Genomic DNA, 18,722 nt, shown 5'->3' with positions numbered 1-18,722 from the left:
ATGAATGTGTGCTGCTGGTCGAGTGTTGCTGAAAGCCTGGCCACTACTCCGCTCCTGCCAATCAAAGCCGTGTAAGCCTCAGTTGGTGTTGGGACATGGACTGATCGGAGGCTGCGGCGCCATGCTGAACGTGACGCGTGTTTTCCAGGAGACCATGAATCGGTCGATCGGGTGCTGTCTTCCCATCAATGACTCCAAACGGGCTCAGATTCATTGGGAATGTCCATACAGCACGCTTCAGATGGCCCTCATCGTCATGGCGACCACGTCTCTGAGCGCTGTGACCGTCGCCGGAAACCTGCTGGTCATCCAGTCCATCAAAGTCAACCGGCGTCTGAGGACCATCAACAACTACTTCCTGCTCAGTCTGGCTGGCGCTGACCTGCTGGTCGGGCTGGTGTCCATGAACCTGACCACACTGTATAATGTCTGCGGGTTCTGGCCCCTGGGGGCCACTGTGTGTGACCTGTGGCTGGTTCTGGACTACGGTGTGAGCAGTGTGTCGGTCATGAACCTGCTCATTATCAGTCTGGACCGCTTCTTCTGCATGACCCGGCCGCTTAGCTACCCGGCCTGGCGGACGGCTGGGACGGCAGCGCTGATGATCGGCGCCGCCTGGCTGCTGCCTTTTGTGCTGTGGACCCCGGCCATCCTCTGCTGGCAGTTTGCGGACAATAAACGCGTTGTTCCGGAGGGGAAGTGCTACACGCAGTTGCTTGTCAGTCCAGCAGTGACTCTTGGAACCACGCTGCCGTCCTTCTATTTGCCGGCGCTGGTCATGGTTGGACTCTACAGTCGGGTCTCTGTGGCCAGCCGGAGCCGCCTGGGCCCGGCCCATTCTGACTCATCCGCGCGGCGGAGCACAAGTCCTTTGGTGAGAGATTTTCTGCTGAAGCGATGCAGCTGGACAGCCAGTGAGTCCTCCCCCAACACGTCAGACTCCAGAATCCTGAAGCCCAGGAGGAACCAAGAGGACTCCAGGAGTCCAGGAGAGTCCTCGGAGCACACCGACTTCTCCATGAGTCGTGGTGTGGCCCTGTCCACCAGGGAGGAAGATGACTCGCCTCCTGCGGAGCAAGGTCCCCTGGCTAAGTTCTGCCACAGCTTCAGGTCTCTGGAGCAAAGGAAGCGGCGCATTCTGGCCCGGGAGAGACGGGTCACCAGAACCATTCTGGTCATCATGCTGGTCTTCATCATCACCTGGACCCCCTACAACGTGATGGCCGTGGTCGCCGCCTTCTGCCATTCCTGTGTGCCCAACAGCCTCTGGACCGCTGGCATCTGGCTCTGCTACTTCAACAGCACCATCAATCCTGCCTGCTATGCCCTTTGTAGCGCCACCTTCAGGAAGACTTTCAACAATCTTCTACGCTGTCGCAGGAAGCTCAGTTAACTCACTTCCTGTTCGGAACTTCTGACAAACGGAAGAAATTGTCTTCAAATCTGTGCTGCACTACTGTTATAGTGGGCTTTTAAAACGTTAATAGATTAATATAGGATAGATAGAACTATTTTACAGAAACATGGGTGACATCTTAGACTCATATTAACTATTAATAATAATGAATTTCTTGTTTATTTATAATAGAAACTATATACAGTGAACTTTTTGGTTTGAATTATTAATTAGGCTAATATTCTGCTAATACACACATACAAATAAGTAGTTTATTCATGGGAATGTATGATCTATAGTTAAATGTGTGATATTATGTGAAGAATAAATTAAAAAATATATTATGTAGAATATATACATATTTAAAATGCCTTTTCCTTGAGCATAAATGAATAAAACAATTCACAAAAATTTATCGTTGAAGATCATGACATCACAAGTTTTCAGAGTGAGACAGCTGTGTTTAATTAGATTTAAAAGAAAAATATACGTTTTTGAATCGTTTCCTTGAGCTTTTATCGCCCTCTTTTGGCGGCATTTTATCATTGCAGGATGCTGCAGCTGCTCTGCATCCTACTGACGTCACAAATAAACTGAAAAGAAGTTCCCAATGAGACCGATACGTTGACCTTTGACTGCTACCAGGAAGAAACGGTGGTTATGCATGACGAAAAGAAGTGATCGTTATTTGCCGATCGGGAGTTCCGAGATGACGTCTGGCTCAATTTAATTTTGAAAGGTCCCCCCGGATGTTCTAAGCTTGTTGTTGTTGTTTGTAACTTGCTGGATGTGATGATGGACGTCTGTTGAGGTCGCTGGCCGCCGATCCTCGATAGTTATCGTATTGCTGAGGGTCGATCGACTGATCAGGTAAAACCGCGTGATAAGGTGGAGGTGGCACTCGCGCGTGCACGTTTGTGAAGACGTGACGCGCTTTACCAGTGTGGTCACCTGACCGTGTGTGCGCGTGCAGGGCATCATGTTGGCCAGGAAGGGTTTGCTCCCCGACGGCTTCCTGTTGACCCGTTTGGCGGAAGACCAGAACCAGCCGAACCGCAGCAAGAGCCGCTCACAGAGAGCCCGCTTCATCACGAAGACCGGCTCGTGCAACGTCGCGCACAAGAACATCCGAGAGCAGGTACACGCACGCGCGATCCAAAATAACCGAGCACGTCTCTGAGAGGCTGCTCCTGGTCTGCAGTGGCAAAAAAAAAAAAAAAAAAAAAATACAAGAGTAGAACGAGAGGGTTAAAGGTGACCTGAGTGGTTTGTTTCACTTTTTTCAGGGCCGCTTCCTGCAAGATGTCTTCACTACCATGGTTGACCTGAGGTGGCAGCACTCGCTTCTGATCTTCACCTCTGCGTTCCTCTGCTCCTGGATGCTGTTTGCCATGATCTGGTGGCTGTTAGCCTTCGCCCACGGTGACCTGGAGCCTCGATCCCCGGACCAAGAGCCGGCGCCCATCCCCTGTGTCACAGCCATCCACTCTTTCACCTCAGCCTTCTTGTTCTCCATCGAAGTCCAGGTGACCCCCACTTTCTAAAAGATGCCTAATCTAACCTGACCTTCATGTTGCAGCTTCTGAATGCTAACATTGTTGTGGTCTTCAGGTGACCATTGGGTTTGGTGGCCGGATGGTCACGGAGGAGTGTCCGCTGGCGATCACCGTGCTGATAATCCAGAACATTTTGGGTCTGATCATCAACGCCGTCATGCTGGGCTGCGTCTTCATGAAGACAGCGCAAGCTAACCGTCGCGCGGAGACGCTCATCTTCTCCAGAAGCGCGGTCATCGCCCCACGAAACGGAAGGCCGACCTTCATGTTCCGTGTGGGAGACCTTCGGAAGAGCATGATCATCTCCGCCACCGTCCAGCTGCAGGTGATCCGGCGGACGGTCACGGCAGAGGGCGAGGTGATCCCGCTCTGCCAGCTGGACATCCAAGTGGAAAACCCTCTGAGGAGCAACGGCATCTTCCTGGTGTCTCCTCTGATTGTCAGTCACACGCTGGAGAGAGGAAGTCCCCTCTACGACCTGTCGGCTCAGTCGCTCAACTCAGAAGACCTGGAGGTCATCGTCATCCTGGAAGGTGATGTGGTCAGATGGAGATGGCGGGTGGACTTCTCATTCATTGACATGCGTCTGTCTTTCTTTGAAAGGTGTGGTGGAGACAACGGGGATCAGCATGCAGGCGCGGACCTCCTACACGCCCGAGGAGATCCTGTGGGGCCGCCGCTTCGTCTCCATCATCACAGAGGAGGACGGCCGCTACTGCGTGGACTACTCCAAGTTTGGAAACACAGTGCCAGTGCGCATGTCATCACTCAGCGCTAAAGAGCTGGATCAGACCCGCGGGATCCAGGACACTGGTGGGGACACGCAGCTCCAGGGCTGGGGTCTGGTCCGGGCGGGGAGGGGCGGCTTCCGCAGAGGTGGTCGGACCTGTCACGCCTCCACCTCGCAGCCTTGGTATGCCCAAGCCGAGAAGCCCGACAATGAGACCGAACTTAAAGGGCAAAAGAAAACGGTTTTGCTGGAGGTGATTGGACGACAGCAGGAGGGGGAGGAGCTTGGAGAAATGACTGACACCTGACACTTTGCTGGGTCTTCTTTTGTGTCTGTATTTTAATAATTTATCAAGTAAATGATAGTGAATTCTACTTTTAATGAGTGTTTCCTGTCTGAACTCTAGTCTACACTTTCAAATTCTGTAAAAAAGAACATCAGTATTTTGATTTTGACCAGCAGACGTTACCATAAACAACAACAACACAAGTCACTTGCTCAGGATTTATTGATTTATTTTGCTACCCCCTTGACACGTGAAGAATGAGGTCTTAAATACAGAAGCTTTCTTTCACATATAGGTGACTCAGGAGCGGCAAAGAAGCATAACCAGCAGCGAGCCAATCAGAGGCAGCAGGGGCGTGGCCTTGGCCAGGGTGTGGCCGCTGTTACAGAGGTTGCTGCTGCAGCAGCGGAACATGAAGTCGGAGATGAATGGAAACATCTGAGTCAGCCGGGAGACGTTGCACTCTGTGTATCGCACACACTGTCGCACAGTCCGGCCACCTGCACACAGACACACACACACCAAGAGTGACATATATACAGAAGGAGAAGACACTAGTGCGACAGTGAGACTCACAAATGCACCGAAGAGACCGACACAAAAGAAACAAAACAGAGCCAAAAATAAAACCCGTACAATGCAGACACACAAATGAAAAACCCAAACACAAGAGACAACACACAGGAAAAAAAACACAAAACAAACACACAGCAGGCACAAACATTCATGCCACAAGACAAATGTCCACAAATCAGCAAAATAACCCACAATAAGGCAGAGTTATAGACAAATAAACAAGTAAGAGGCCTATAGAGACTATAGAGACAACTATAGAGAACACACAAACAACTCTGAAGTTCTGGATGTGCACGCAACAACAAACCTCGTTCACTCAGTGACAGGCAGGCGTCTTCATACGTGCACTCCTGGACGTTCTCACAGCGGCCCGAGTAGTCGGAGCACCTGTAGCACCGCAGCCCAGAACCTCGACACAGAGAAGGAGCTGTCATCATCAACATTCCTGCCACAACTGGTGCTGGTTCTGGTCCACTCACCGGGCGTCAGCAGGCCACAGAGCAGCAGCAGGATCCCACACCGTCTCAACATGTCGCCTCGGCAGCCGAATTAGAACTGATTCTGGAAAAAGAGACTGCTGCCCTTTGTCCCTCGCCCACCGACCCCTCCAGCTGAAGATGACATAAACCCTTGTTAGGCAGGCGCCGGTGGTACCAGCCAAGCGACACCTCCCACCACCGCCACTGTGAACTGATTTAGAAGGGCACAATTAAGACTTCTTCATGAGCCTCTTCAGAGTTGGGGCGTTTAACTGACTTCGGCAGTCCAACGGGTTCATCTGTTCCATCGTTGGTGGAGGTGTCAACAAAGCAATGGCTCCGTTCAAACACAGACCTCTGTTGTCCTGCAAAACCCAACTCATTTTTCACTGTTTCTGATCATAGCAAAGTGCTCATGCCTCACAAAACACTAGCTTTGTGGTCTTTATCTAACAGCTGATAAGAACATTCACTAAAGTCTCTGTTAGCAAGTAAAGGGGAAGTAAAAATATCAAAACAAACCTAAAATCTGAAAATAAATGACCACAAATCATTTGTTTTAATTGCATTTCATTAGAATCAGAATCAGCTTTCTTGCCAAGATCAGTCAGGATCCCACCAACAATGTGTAATAATGAACAAACCAGAAGAGGTAGAAGAAGAAGAAAAGAAATAAAATAAAATAAAAATGAACAATAAGTAGAAGTAACTAATAAATAAATAACCCACAAACAACAAGGGCTGTTCACGAATTCATCAATGCATTTTAATTTTATGATCCAAATATATTTTATTAATCGGGTAGGTAATTAATAATGTATTTCCGAACAACTACACCATGCAGTCTTGAGGTGGGGCAGCGACGTTGCGCCCCCTAACGTCGGAGCAACCGCATTGACGACAAGTGTTGGATCTACGTTGTGAAGCCTTCCACCGATGAGTTCGAAACTCCTGCGGTCCAACCGGGCCCAGCTGTCCGACGGTCGGCCGGTCACCGCGTCGTGTGAGCGGCCTGAAGTCTGGAGTCGACAACTACGCTTGCTGCGTGCGCACACGCACGCGCATGTCTACTTTCTCTCCGTAGAGTTTCACTGAGTTTACATCCGGGTTTTTTCCCTAGGCAATGGGAGTCGCAGCACTCCCGTTCCTTAGGCAAAGTGAAATAAATTCGCAGCACCGACACAAAAAGTAGTCCGCTTTTCGAGCCCCTTCTAGAGTCGGTTTTGCATCCATGATCACTTTCATTTTTCAGCCCATGATACCGTGTGATGTGAATCCGAGTCAATGTGCTAGTTTCTAACGGGACATGGTCCTGTAGACCCAGAATTGAGGTCCCCCCTCGTCCAGTTCGGGGCGCAATGATCTGTGTTGTGCTGAGGCTGAGCTGAATGAGATTGAAGAAGAGTTCTTCTTGTTTTGTAGCTTCAGTTTTTGGGATTTCTCTCAAATTAATTTGAAATTAAATTTGTATCAAGATAGAGAACAAGGTAGCGGCGCGGAGAAGGTGGCGGACCCACCCGGTGCTGCGGCTTAAACTGGACCTGGTCTCGGACATATTTATTTAATTACCAGGAGGAACCGCTGCTCTGTGAGTCTTTGGGTTTTATATTCTGTAACTTTAATCTTCTGTTGTCAGACTTCAACGGGCGGATCTGTGGCCCGAGTCCAGGTGTTATGGGCCCGAGCTGGGGTGTTGCTGCCGTGGGTCGGGGTGCAGGTGCCCGGCACCTCACCCAGCGGCTTCGGGTCTCTGCTTCTTGTTTCAGAGTTACGGAGGAACAAGAGGCCGTACGAACTTCCACAGCGACGCCTGGTCGTCGCCGTTATTCTGAAACATGGCGTCCTTCCGAGCCCCGTGTCCCCCGCTTGTGTTTTTATCTCTCACGGTCGCGGACCAACGTGTTTGTGTGGGCTGTGAAAGTTAGCAAGCGCGGCTAACAAGTTAGCACGGCGGCTAGGCTGTGGCTAGCAGTAGTGCTTAGCTATTAGCATCACATTTCAACACTCAAAAGCATCAGAACCACGGAACCGCGACAGAAGCGAGGTTCTAACATGGCGGCAAGTTGATGAGCAGGACCGGGACCTCCTGTCGAACTTCGTGGTGAACATTTCTAAATGTGTTGTTATGTCATCCTCGTAACAAAAACACTTTTGAGTGCGTCTTGTCCCAGAAACTGTTGATGGGAAGACTCCATTTTAGCCTTCAACATCCAATCCAGATGTTTGTTGGTATCCCTGGCTCTTACCACGTTCCGCCTGTTTTCAGGCGTTTGCTTTCGCTCTGTCCTCTGATATTTTAATATTTGGTAGCTCGGTAGTAATCCACCGCGTATTTGTATACCAGGCGTTTCGACTATTTCCCGGTGTGTTTGTCAGTGTTGTTAAATTGGCCCAACTGCTGCCCAAGTCGGTTAACATTTTGTGTTACTCCAAAAACCAAAACATTGTAAGTACTATTGCTTTGTCAGAGTGGCAATTAGGAAAACGACGCCGAATATGTTTTAAAGTGCATCAATAATGCAAATAATATACTTCATAAACAATGCTGACGTTTGTGTTGTGTTAAGCGGAGCAAAATAGTTCCAAATGAAGATGTCCGCAATTTCATTCTCACGAGTGAGCGTCGTCAGATTTATCACATTCATCGTGGATTCACTTTAGGTTTCTGTTTGAAAAGATGGATCGTTATAAGAAGTTCCAGTGCTCATGTACAGATCACGCGGGACTCACTCTTTATGACAACTTTTTTAATCTATGATCACAAATGCCATTAATCAGACTCGAACATAGGAAAAGGAAAATATGCAAATCCTAAATATGAACGTTATTGTGTGTTTGTTGTGTGGTGCAGGGCAGCGCAGACGGGTGGAGTCCATTCCCACAGGCAGGTGGGTCTTTGATGAACATGGAATCTACTTTAGTGTTGATTTCAAAGTTTATTTTTTTCCAATCTCATGATGAAATAATATAATAATAATAATGTATCTATCTTTGGATTTCAATTGTTTCAGCACTGACTGATAAATATGCATGATAAATACATGGAATCTGTCTTCATAAGATCACACATGAAACTATATATGTAACAATACCTGGATACTGGAAACAAAAGTTTTGGGAGAATATATATAAAGTAAAGTTTGTGTTGCGGTAAATGCAGTATCGACAGGTGGTGATTACATTATTACCAAGATCTGTGTAGATCACTTGTACACAGATAAATTACAACTATGCAACAAAGCGTTAACCAGTTAAATTAATAAGACAAGAAATGATTCCTTTATTAGTCCTGTGTTGGGAAATTCTAAATTTACAACAGCAGATAAGAACTCCAGACAAGAGGGACAAATACCAATCGAAAAGCAAAGTACACTTAAAAAAAAAAAAAGTCAGCTCACAAGTTATAAATTTGCAGATAGTGACTAATGGCCAAACAGTTATTTAACAGTGTGATACATGTCATCCAAATAATGACCAAGTCAAGCACAAAGCTATTATTAAGTGTGAATAAAAATGAGAGACTCATTGACAAATCATTTTAAAATTTGTATGTAAAAATTCTAAAAGGTAGATTAATTTCTGTTCGTCACAGCAAATATATGGCTAATTGATGCTGTCAGCAGTCATACCTTTAAAAGGCAAGCGGAGAATGATCCATGAATCATGTTTGTACAAGCATGTAATGATTGTATGTAATAACAAGGAAACTATAGGTCACGTAATGTCTGTATTATTATTATTGTTTGTAACACCATTGATGAGTGTTGATTTCTTTGTTTTCAATTGTCTAGTTGCTTGTTCATGCTTCAGGTGGATGGTGTTCCTACTGGAGACGGCGTTCAGGTAAACTTCTGTTCTTTTCTGCCCTGCTGTCGTGAAGTTGTGTTGACGCTAGACTCTTGTCGTTACTACAGGCTGATCGACCAGCTGACAGATTGACTGGATCCATGATGGAACTACAGACTTTGCAAGAGGCGCTGAAGGTGGAGATCCAGGTCCATCAGGTCGATACACCAGTCCATTTCATTGTTTTACATCCTGTTATGCTGTAAAAAATGTGCTTGAGCATTCGCTCATCAAATGACAGCTGGTGCTGGGCAGTTTACTGGTGTGTGTCCAACGCCAGCCTGTAATTCGCATATGATCACATTTTGTTTCTTCCAGTGAAAATGGTGAAATAGGGTGAACCTGTCTTAATATCATTTGATGTAAACTTAGTAAACAGCTGTCAGATACGGAAGTTGATCACTGAGCGATTGTGTGACAAAACAAATTAATAAACTTCTGAAGTTTATTATTCATATCAGGATTGAGTTCCACCACAGAGGTCAGTTCTGTTAGAATGCTTAACTTTTTTATTGAAAAAAATTACATCTTGGTTAAAATGATGATCTTATTGCCTATTGATCAAGATCCCAAGTTGGGACATTGCATTGCTGCAGCTGCCCAAAAGGAACCATGCACCTGGTGAGCTCGCTGTCATGAGACTGAAAACGGTCTCAATCTAAGGAGTTAAAGATTTAAGAACCAGATAAAAAAAACAACCAGATTTAATTAAAACCCAGAGTTACCTTCCGAACATATTGCAGGGAGGTCAGTTAATTTCATCAATACTTGATTTGATGAAGTATATTGAAGACTTGAGAGATCAGTGTGAAATTGTCTCTGTTGTGAGTGGGGCTTCAAGCATGGGACAAAAGGAAGTACACGCTGGAGTTCACTAATTATTTATTCACCGGAGACATTTATTTTTATGGTTTGTGAACTGATGTATCCTAGATTGACTGCTTACACATTTACTGGAGGTCTCAAGTCTAAGAGAGTCTTTCTCCTGTATGTGCAGAAACTGGTTGCCCAGATGAAGCAGGACCCCCAGGTGAGTTTACCCGTCTTATGCAACCGTACAAACAAACAGCGAACGCTCAAGTGATTTCTTGGGTTTCAGAACGCAGATCTGAAGAAGCAGCTGCACGAACTGCAAGCAAAGATCACAGCCTTGAGTGAGAAGCAGGTACGATGGGTAGCATGAACAAACACACCTAGTTTTATAACCTATGTTTAAAGTTCTGTTAGATTTTTGTGACCCAATGAGACCTGGATTGATGAGACACCTAGATCTAGACTTCAGGAAATGAACCATGCTTGTTCCATCAGCACTGGAATCATCACAGATTTGTCACTGAACTAACTGAAACCTCAGTTCTTTGATAGACATTGACGTAAAAAAAAATTATAATTTAGATCCGTGTGTGCTCCCTTTGACATGCTGTCTTGTGTTGTTCTGTCCCACTGCGTGCTTTGCAGAAAAAGGTGGTGGAACAGTTGAGGAAAGAGTTGTTGGTAAAACAAGAACCAGAGAAACTTCAGGCTGCAGTTGACCTGAAGACTCCGAGTATGCAGGTAAATGAAGAAAAGAGTGTGAGTGTAATTGTGTGCGTACGCTAACAGAGGTTCCTTCCCAGACACTAACAGTAACTCCGGTCTTGGCTACAAAGACGCTACCTCTGGTGCTAAAAGCTGCAGCAACAACCACTTTACCTGTCCTGCCACACCGCCCTCCCACTGTCACCATGGTAACCACAGCTATCACCAAACCTGACCTGCAGAACTCCCCAATCAATCTGCAGGTTGCAGGCAAGCTGACCAGTCAGAGTGCAGAACCTGTAAGACTAGTCTCTAAGAACACGCTGGTGGTGAGTTATGTGTTGAATGTGTGTGAACATCATGCAGCGTGGTCAGCTCACGGCTGCCTCCTGCTGCTTCATAGGTGCAGGCCACCACCACGGCTCAGCCGATCAAAGTTCCTCAGTTCGTTCCTCCTCCTGGATTAACGTCTCGGCCCACCTATCAGCCCCAGGTATGTCCACCGAAAGTCACAAGTGTCTTGAACACAGTGATTCATCGCCCGTCTCTCCAGCAGGTTCGGCCAAAGCCGGTGACCACAGTCAACGTTCCCATCGCGCCAGCCCCACCTCCGCCTATGATGGCAGCCCCGCAGTTGTTGCAAAGACCCGTCATGTTGACGACCAAGCTGACGTCCTCATTGCCCACAGCTGCTCCAGTACACCAGGTCCGCATTGTCAATGGTCAGCCCTGTCCCAAGACGGGCTCTGCACCTCTGACAGGAATCGTCATCACCACTCCTGTCTCAGCTACTGCCACCCACTTCACTACTCACCCCAACACTCCAGACCCCATAGTGGTCACCGCCCAGACTCCAACACAACCAATTCAGATCAGCAGCCTGACGCTGGAACCCAAGGTGCGATCATTGTCAATCCGGCGATGTGTGTTCGAGACACCAGTGTTGACTCTTCCCTTTTGCTTTGAACAGACTGTTAAAACAGAAGGTGGAGCCGAGCCGAAAGCTGTCATCACTCTCCCATCTACTTCAACCCCGCCACTTTCTCCCTGCTCCAGATCTAAGAAGGAAGAGAATCCCGAGGTGTGTAACTTTAACCTCTTGTATGTGCGTTATACATGCTTTTCATACCCAATCAATTATCAGACAGAATCCAACCAAACTTCTGGTCTCTGAGTTTCTGGTTCTGAAGGAGAATTGACCGTAGACAAAGGTTTGTTTCACCCATGAAGCTTACTGTCTTGCAGAAACTGGCCTTCATGGGATCCCTGGGTCTTGTGACACATGACCACCTAGAAGGTGAGTGCCCTACCTTGTCTCTTTGCATCGCTCTGTACCTGCTGTGGTACGTCCGCTCAGCTGATGTTCGTCTATACCTGCAGATGTGTTATGGTCCTTATCTGTGTGTGTAAGGGCTGCATTACTGGTGTGCCTGCATTCTTAGAACAGTGTTCTGGATTAAATGGTTCCAGAACACATGCACTCTGCAGGAAGCAACCCTCGTTGCCATGTCTCCACCCGGTGGTCTGTGTTGGTTTGTCTTTGGTAGTTATGCATATAAGGGCATTTCTAATGCCCAAAGGGGCCGAAAAAATGGCCCCAGACCATTTTTGGTATACCTCACTAGACATCCCAAAGTGAGATAAAGAGTACACACACACACACACAAACACACACCTGTGACACACCCACAGGCACTGCTGATTGGACGGGAGGGAGTGAAGGTGCGATGGCAGCCATTGTTGTTACAAGTGTTACTGACAGATACAGACTCAACCATGAGCAAAATGAGACCACGGATGAGAGACAGCATTTCTCACACTTGCCATAGAGGCAGTTTATTTATGCTACACCACCTCTTGAAGCAACAGAAATGTTTCCTCTGTTAAGAAGCATTACACCAGCACTTCAAGATGGTTTTTTTTTTTTAAATGAATTTTGATGTGTGAACTTGCGATCCAGTTGTTGATGCCTCAATGTGCACACGTTCACAACGTGTCCAGAGCAGAAATGAGGCTTCTGTTGTTGTGGAGTCGCCCTGTCCTGTGCTCCATTGCGCTGTTGTTGTAGTTGCAAGTACTTGCTACAGCCCTAGCACTAATGCTTGTAACTCAGCTGCTGATGTGGATCTTAACAATGAATTAAACATCTTAGCGTCTGTATGTCTCCGCCCATGTCCCCGCCCCCACTGGACACTCGTGCGGTGGTAACGTGGTGGTTCTGAGAACTCAAAATCTTCTGCTATTGTGGAAGGGTCTAGACTTGCAAGTGACTAGCATGTGCCAGATTGTCCATCCTGGCCAGTGGATGACTGAGTATGGTGTCAGTGACTGGAGAGACCAACCAGGTCCAATTCCAGGACTATGCATGAATGATGACGCTTGTTAGGGGAGCAGCAGGAGTGCTGTGGACTCTGCTGACAGGTGTGCCTTGACCCAGGAACCTGATCTTGACAGGGCGGGAAGATGCGCTTGAGTCATTTTAATAGTTAAACATTTGTCCTGTTTATCCAATTAAATGTGCTCTTCTGATGTGTTGACACTTTTGGTTGGCAGAGATTCAAAGTAAACGCCAGGAAAGAAAGAGAAGGACTACGGCAAACCCTGTGTACAGTGGTGCCATGTTTGAACCCGAGGTAGGCTTTCTGACGACCACAGAGGAAGGTTAGGCGACAAAAGAAGACGTGAAACTTATCATATCATGACGTATGTGTTTCAGAGGAAGAAGAGTGCCGTCAGTTACCTGAACAGTCCGCTGCACCAGGGCACCAGGAAGAGAGGTCTGTATCACCCCAGGATCTAAGATCCAGCAGGTGGCAGTAAGTAGAGAAAAGGCTCCTGTAGTGAGTAGATCACTGATCCAGCAGCGAGCAGAACCCGGGTAAAGCTGTGCCAAGAAGCACGTTCATGTGCAGCGACCGAGCCTGCAGGTGGCGCAGGTGCAAGATGAGCGGCAGCTGTGCAAACTTGCACGTTGCCTCTGGGGATTCATGAAACTACATTCCAGCTCTCTGCAGAGGGAAGTCCTGAAGCTGTTGGGCTCAGAGCGCCACGTCAGTTTAAGCAAACTTGCCATCATTAGCCTGGCGCGTTCCAGTGTGCCTGCCTGGTTGTCCTCCGTTTTTCTGGGTGCAAGTCTTGAGGAGGTGTTGCACGTCTGGAAACACTCAGCCTTGTGTTGTTGCATTTTGTGCTGGGTCTGTTCCCGATTGTTTACTTATCGGGTTGAGGTTGTGGCTTGTAGGTTGGTTTAGTGGAGCGAGAGATGGGATGTGCCATTTTGCCTGGCCCCTCTCTGCTCGGGTCCATCCTCGGAGGGTCCAGTCAGGGTTGTTGTCGTCTGGGTTCCCTGGCTAACTAACAGTGTTTCTGCTCTGACTCCTCCCTCGCCCTCTCCTTCATGCTAGCCAATGAAGACTCGTCCTCTCAGGTACGTGCTGACTCCATGTGTCTCCATCTTTTTGTTCCGTCTCATTCCACCAGGTCGCCCCCCCAAGTACTGCAGCGTCCCAGAGCTGGGCGGCACCACCCCGACCTCCCCCTCCAGCCCCGCTCGTCCCCCCCCTCTGCCCAGCCCCGCCTCTGGGGACGTAAGTAATCTTGGGGGGACAGACTGTCAGTCATCATGTCATGAGTGTGTCTTCACCATTTGAGTCAGTCTTACAAAGTGAACAGTGTCCCGCTGGTGTCTCGCAGCGGGGGTTGCTCTCTTCCAAGTCAGTGTTTGCTTCCAGCACTCGGACGAGCTTCGTAAATAAGAGCTGGATTCTCTGCGTTAGGGAGGCATCCGACGTCATTCAACCGTGGAATTATAGTTCTTACAGCACAGTTAGGGTTTTAAGAGTTAAGAACTTTTTTCTTTTTCAATCTACAATTCTTGAGCTGTTTTTCTTTTCTAAAACAGCAGCTCTCAGTCCTCTATCAATCGGCCAAGGAATATCTGGAGCTTTTTTTTATTTTTTTGTTGTGATGGAAGCGGATCTCCCCTGAAACTCATTAGAAGGAGTTTAGTCCCTCAGTGTGTCTCCATAATCCGATGCCCCCAACATTATTGTGATCTACATTCTCCGGACCCTTTAACTCACATGTCAGTCAGATGACCCGACACTAACCCACGTCGACTCCGCTGCTCCTGCTGCTCCTGCAGCCCGGGACACTGATTGGTCCAATTCTCACTCGCAGGGAGACATCCACGAGGACTTCTGCACCGTGTGCAGACGCAGCGGACAGCTGCTCATGTGTGACACATGTTCTCGTGTGTACCACCTGGACTGCCTGGATCCCCCGCTGAAAACCATTCCTAAAGGCATGTGGATCTGTCCAAAATGTCAACACCAGGTAACCAAGACAACGGAAAAGGACAGGGGGGCAACTGTTCAGGTCTTTGTAAGCTCACACACATACGGCACCTTTTTGTTTTCTGTCATTCATCTCACGCCATCCACTCACATGTTGCAGCACAGAGCCACCACAGCGCGGCGTGCCACTCCCTCCGTGTCTCTTTGCCTCTGTGACATGTGCCAGTGTCTCTCCACAGATCCTGAAGAAAGAAGACGCCCTGCCCTGGCCCGGCACGCTCGCCATAGTCCACTCCTACATCGCATACAAAGAAGGTACCGATGCTTTGTCCATTCTACCTAGTTTGCGGCTGCTGTCAAAGCGACAGCGAGGATGCCGGTGAAAGTTTAGCTCCCAGACTGGGACTTGAACTGGTGAGTGAACAGAGCCGACTGAAGATGGGCGGGTGCTCCCACAAGCTCGTCCTCACATGACACCTGTGTGTTTTAAGAGTTCTCTACCGCTCATTGATAAAATAAATGACGACAGGTACTTTGGTTTAAAGAAAATCACAATGTGGGTGCAAACGAGTGACTTGGCAGAGGTCCACACTCTGTTAGTCGACTTTGGGTGTGTTTTACGGCCATCTTGATCACTGGCGGCTCTTATTGACGGCTGCTACGATTGACAGCTAAAGAAGAGGAGAAGCAGAAGTTGATGAAGTGGAGCTGCGAACTGAAACTAGAGAGAGAGCAACTGGAACAACGAGTCAAACAGCTCAGCAACTCCATCTCTGTAAGTACCTACTCTAGGTACTGTCAGTACGCTTTGGTCGTGGTTCTGATTTGGATTTTTATTTTCATCGCAGAAATGCATGGAGAGTAAAAACGGCATCCTGGCGCGACAAAAGGAGATGCAGGTTTCTCTTGACCGAGTCAAAAACTTGATCCGCCTTATCCAGAACTTTAGCTTCAAGCAGTCGCCCGTGGAGTCCAACGGCCAAGACAAGAGAGTCCAGGCTTGTCCTGCACCTGTATCTGACCCGGCTGCTGAGACTCAGACAGTGCAGAGGAGCTTCACAGACCAGCAACAGCAGGCAGCACCAGCAGGGAGTCGGGGAATTCTACCATGCGGTGGCGCTCTCATCGTAGAAAGCTGTCCTTCGGCGGCGGTGCCGGGAGGGGCGGCGGGGAGTAAAGCAGATTCTGGAGCCGAATCTGGGCCTGAGGCAGCTGCTATGACTCCCATCCCCGTCACCACCAATGGCACCCTCGACCAAAGCCCCCCACCTGGAGGCTGTGCTGCCCCCACTGAAAACAAGCTGGCTGCTGACACCCCTCCAGAGACAGCAGAGGAGAAAAAGACCCCAGTGGTGGCCCACAGCGAGCCCAACAGTAAAACCTCGGAACCCTCGGAGCCGGGCCTGCCGGCGCTGGTCTGCAGCTCGGACCCTCAAGAGTAAAGACTTGTCTTAAGTTGCCAATCTGTGTAAATGTTGTTGTCGTGTTGTCACGTGTCAATGGTAGATAAACAGCCCAGGTCACTTGACTATGGGAGGCTCCGCCCACTAACCTGAGCTGCAGGACGCCAATGTCGTCGTGCCAAGTAGTGATCGCCGTCTGAGGTCCGGTCCATCTTCACACCGGTGTGTGCCTGTCCAAGTGTGTGTGTGACTGTAGGAGGGGGGTGGTACTAGGTCAAGTTCGAAAACCGATCCTGCTGTGACCAGAACTGGGCTCCGGCCCGGGACTCCAGCAACACCTGACTTCGCGTGTGTTGTTTGGCCCCCAAGCGAAGAAAAGGAAAAAATGTGAAAAGAAACTTTGTATTTAAAAGATAGAAATGATGTGTACTACGCTTGGCTCCAAATTCAGATGGACAGCACAGGTGGTGGGTCCCGCAGGCTTGGAGTCCTGTTGGCGTTCAGTCCAGCAGGCGAGGGTGTCCAGTGAGGTCTCAGTGTGACTCTTCATTTGTGTGTCTGTGGACCGTTCGTCCGTCAGTTGTTATTCAGGTCTTCCTCCTTCAACCTGCTGGACAAAAGTGATTGGTACTGGAGGACTCACCTGGTCTTAGATAAACCACCACGAGGTCTCGATGAACCGGGTCGAAGCCTCCGGAGGGTTTATAAACAATAATGAGAGTTTGACTCCGCCCACAATGATGAAAGCACAAGTGCTCAAGTTTTTCCTTGTCTAGATGTAACTTTGGTCCCATGTTGCCAATCTTTGTTCTGAAGGCTCCGCCCCCTCTCCTCTGGTTCGACAGGTGGCGTCCTGCTGATGCCGCTGGTCGTTTTTTCTTGAACTGCTGTCGCCCAGTGGCAGAAACTTTATTACATGAGGTGGCCGCGCTAAACGCTGCTTGAGGGTGAGGTGTTGCTATGACAACATGTTTCATATCATCAATCTTCATATCTGACATCGTAATGGGACTGCCTTCACTTATCAGAACTAGTTTGTCGGACATCTTGTAAAAGAAGAAATCTTAGCTGTTCATTTTGACCATGTTTTGACGTCTATGATCCTGGTAAATATAACCTGACCAATGTCACTGAACTTGGACGAAACACTCGGAGGAACTGGACAGAACTTTTTGGTCTTAATATTTATCAAGTGAAAGAAATTCTTTGTGCGTTATTTGTGACGTGGACGTCTTGGACTGGTTCCAGACGAGTGTTCCGTCTATGGTAGGTACCTCGAGTGCCTTCGCCTGTCTCTGACTCGCACTGTGACTTGTAGAACCTGCCTCGTATGACCCCGCCCCATTAGCTCATCGGCTCTCCCTCCGAGTCCTGGGACAGTTGCTAATGCTGCTTCCCTGAACCAGGTCTTCTGTTGCCTGGTCCATTTCGCCTCCTGCGCCAGGTCTGAAAGTGAGGCCTGATCTACTTCACCCTCTGAGCCAGGTCAGCTTTGACTTGGTCCACTCCGCCTCCTGAGCCAGGTCAACTTGCTGGCCCGCCCCGAGTTAAAGCGACTTCTATTGCAATGTGGTTTATTTGGTGGCCAGATGGTGTTTGTTGTTGTTTGATGCCTTAACGTGTTTTATTTTTATGTGTAGTGTTTTTTTCTTTTCTTTTCTTTTCTTTCTTTTTGAGGAAAAAAAAAGTCGCTAGACGCAAGCAGTATTAATTTTAAAAGTGGGCTAGTGTCAAGCTGAAATCACGGAACAAAAGATCCTGCAGGCATCAGTTGCCAGGGCGACACCTTTTATGCAAATTTTCTACAAGAACCTTTTTTAATATGCATTTGTCTTTTTTTACGTTTCTATGTCAACTTGCGTTTCAGTTCTGACGTCCCGATGATTAACGTTATTGTGTTTCTTTGCGGATGTCATATTCCAAGCCGAGCAACAGGGGGCGCTCAAGTCTTCATCCAGACTATCTACAGTCAACAAGTGAATTTATCCAAAGAACACTTTTTATGTTCGGAGCCTTTTACGTCGTTGATGCATATCATTGTGAAAAAGAGACCAAGTTAAATGCAGCAAAGTTGGCGGGAGGTCGTTCTGGGTGGAGTCCCGGTCTTGTGTTTTTTATCTTCCACGTGTTGCGCGCATCGTAGCGGCGAGTCAATTCTGGATATTTGTAGAATTGTTTGTATTTTTTCATGATGATTTTGGGAGATTGTGTTTATTTTTGTCTTGTTTTGGGGGCGTGGTCACTGCTGGAGACGAGCATTTGATCAATTTGTATTTATTTATTTTATCATTTTGTTAATAAATTGTCAAAAGGAGATGTTTGTATTGGATTGTGTGCTCTGCTTTCTTTCATTCACAGGGTTACGTAGGTTTCAGTTTCAGCTCAATTTCAGTCGTGCTGGAACATTTTTTGTGCCTAAGTCTCTTTAATTATTAAATCTGCTAAATACACACATGCAAATATGAGAGCTTCAAAACTGTACCATAAAGATATTGCGGTAATAACCACGTTGAGAACGCTTATAAAGAAATGTTTGGACCGCTATGACGTCGCCTGCGGACTGTGTCTGGCCCGCGAGCCGCACGTTGAAGGATCCTCTCCTGAAACGGGAAGGAACTGAAGTTATCCTTCAATGCA

The 18,722-nt window shown here is 47.9% G+C and overlaps 4 protein-coding genes across 12 annotated transcripts; 3 read left to right on the top strand and 1 right to left on the bottom strand.

Annotated features, from left to right (window-relative positions):
- The first annotated feature begins 140 nt into the window (after positions 1–140).
- On the top strand, positions 141–1,393 carry chrm4b (cholinergic receptor, muscarinic 4b). The gene has a single exon (XM_053886822.1). The coding sequence runs from the start codon at positions 155–157 to the stop codon at positions 1,391–1,393; it is 1,239 nt and encodes a 412-aa protein (XP_053742797.1). The 5' UTR covers positions 141–154.
- Positions 1,394–2,042: 649 nt separating this feature from the next.
- On the top strand, positions 2,043–4,613 carry kcnj11l (potassium inwardly rectifying channel subfamily J member 11, like). The gene is made up of 5 exons (XM_053885312.1): positions 2,043–2,266; positions 2,370–2,534; positions 2,683–2,922; positions 3,008–3,485; positions 3,556–4,613. Exons 2-5 carry the CDS (start codon positions 2,376–2,378, stop codon positions 3,987–3,989), a joined length of 1,311 nt encoding a protein of 436 aa, XP_053741287.1. The 5' UTR covers positions 2,043–2,266; positions 2,370–2,375; the 3' UTR covers positions 3,990–4,613.
- On the bottom strand, positions 4,181–5,368 carry cd59 (CD59 molecule (CD59 blood group)). The gene is made up of 4 exons (XM_053885313.1): positions 5,301–5,368; positions 5,024–5,234; positions 4,852–4,953; positions 4,181–4,468 (listed from the first exon to the last, which is right to left on the bottom strand). The coding sequence occupies exons 2-4, from the start codon at positions 5,073–5,075 to the stop codon at positions 4,269–4,271; spliced, it is 354 nt and encodes a 117-aa protein (XP_053741288.1). The 5' UTR covers positions 5,076–5,234; positions 5,301–5,368; the 3' UTR covers positions 4,181–4,268.
- A 1,010-nt stretch (positions 5,369–6,378) lies between these two features.
- Positions 6,379–18,394, top strand: phf21ab (PHD finger protein 21Ab). Of its 9 annotated transcripts, XM_053885310.1 has the most exons (19): positions 6,380–6,611; positions 7,875–7,911; positions 8,815–8,866; positions 8,938–9,027; positions 9,867–9,899; positions 9,969–10,034; positions 10,328–10,423; positions 10,486–10,716; positions 10,791–10,880; positions 10,944–11,285; positions 11,358–11,468; positions 11,633–11,684; positions 12,941–13,020; positions 13,104–13,164; positions 13,868–13,974; positions 14,567–14,722; positions 14,922–14,997; positions 15,354–15,457; positions 15,531–18,394. In XM_053885310.1, the coding sequence occupies exons 3-19, from the start codon at positions 8,825–8,827 to the stop codon at positions 16,122–16,124; spliced, it is 2,331 nt and encodes a 776-aa protein (XP_053741285.1). In that variant the 5' UTR covers positions 6,380–6,611; positions 7,875–7,911; positions 8,815–8,824; the 3' UTR covers positions 16,125–18,394. The 9 variants fall into 9 exon arrangements, with proteins under 9 accessions (XP_053741281.1, XP_053741277.1, XP_053741279.1 ...); XM_053885306.1 differs by having other exon boundaries at positions 6,379–6,611; positions 8,834–8,866; positions 10,944–11,468; XM_053885302.1 differs by having other exon boundaries at positions 6,379–6,611; positions 10,944–11,468.
- Positions 18,395–18,722: the final 328 nt, after the last annotated feature.

Source organism: Synchiropus splendidus, chromosome 14, assembly GCF_027744825.2.
Source record: "Synchiropus splendidus isolate RoL2022-P1 chromosome 14, RoL_Sspl_1.0, whole genome shotgun sequence".
NCBI lineage: Eukaryota > Metazoa > Chordata > Actinopteri > Syngnathiformes > Callionymidae > Synchiropus > Synchiropus splendidus.
This window is presented reverse-complemented; position numbering and strand designations above follow the sequence as displayed.